General features: G+C 30.9%; 1 protein-coding gene across 1 annotated transcript; it reads right to left on the reverse strand.

Annotated features, from left to right (window-relative positions):
• Nucleotides 1–160: 160 nt before the first annotated feature.
• Nucleotides 161–557, reverse strand: LOC108783338 (39S ribosomal protein L15, mitochondrial-like; the record flags this gene model as incomplete). The annotated part of the gene is made up of 2 exons (XM_018551917.1): nt 161–326; nt 406–557. Coding segments are annotated over 2 exons (318 nt in total), but the record flags the coding sequence as incomplete, so codon positions are not given.
• Nucleotides 558–787: the final 230 nt, after the last annotated feature.

The raw sequence follows: 787 nt of genomic DNA on the forward strand, positions 1-787 counted from the left end.
CAGTTAAGTTGTTAATTTGGTACGGTACTGCAATGTCAAACTAGATTCATTTGTTATGATTTATTAATTAATACTTTGTAATAAAATTATAATACAATATTTATAAGCTATTACATATCAATAGAGTTACAACCTTTAAATCTTAAATTCAGGACATTACCTCATCTGTCAACTGAACTCCAGCATGTTTCCACTGCACATTTATGCCATATAGACCAGTGTTTATTAATGATACAAGATCAATTGGTTTACTGATATCTAGTCGATTCGTGTCAATAAACATCTGCAGTTGTTTTAAAGAAAGCGGAGGATATTCTCGTCTCAAGCTAAAACAGAGAGAATTATTTCCTTAGCGATCCAATGTATTCTGTAATCTCACAAAATACGTAAATTTATCAAACTTACTGATGTCCCTTATAGTAAGGTTCGTAGCCAAATCGTAAGTAAAATGGAGTATTTCCAGTTTCATAACCCAAACGCATGTAATTCTGTCTTTGGCCAGAACCCTTATTTCCAGCACCATGCTTATTACCACCATGTTGACCTCTACCACGTTTCTATGCATAAGAATAACAAGAAAAGTTAAAATAAAGTAGCATTTTATGTTTACATTAAAGGTATGTATATGTTGATAATTTTTATAAATTCATTGATTGATCAATCCTATTGTGTGCTAGTGTAATTTTATATTCCGTAAAAGCTGTATTTGGACATAATGCTATTAATCAATCGATGAATTGAAAAACTCGCCTACTGTATTTTTCGTATTACGTTCTGATTATAAGTA

The sequence above is a fragment of the Cyphomyrmex costatus genome, unplaced genomic scaffold (genome assembly GCF_001594065.2).
Source record: "Cyphomyrmex costatus isolate MS0001 unplaced genomic scaffold, Ccosl1.0 C2245511, whole genome shotgun sequence".
NCBI classification, from domain to species: domain Eukaryota; kingdom Metazoa; phylum Arthropoda; class Insecta; order Hymenoptera; family Formicidae; genus Cyphomyrmex; species Cyphomyrmex costatus.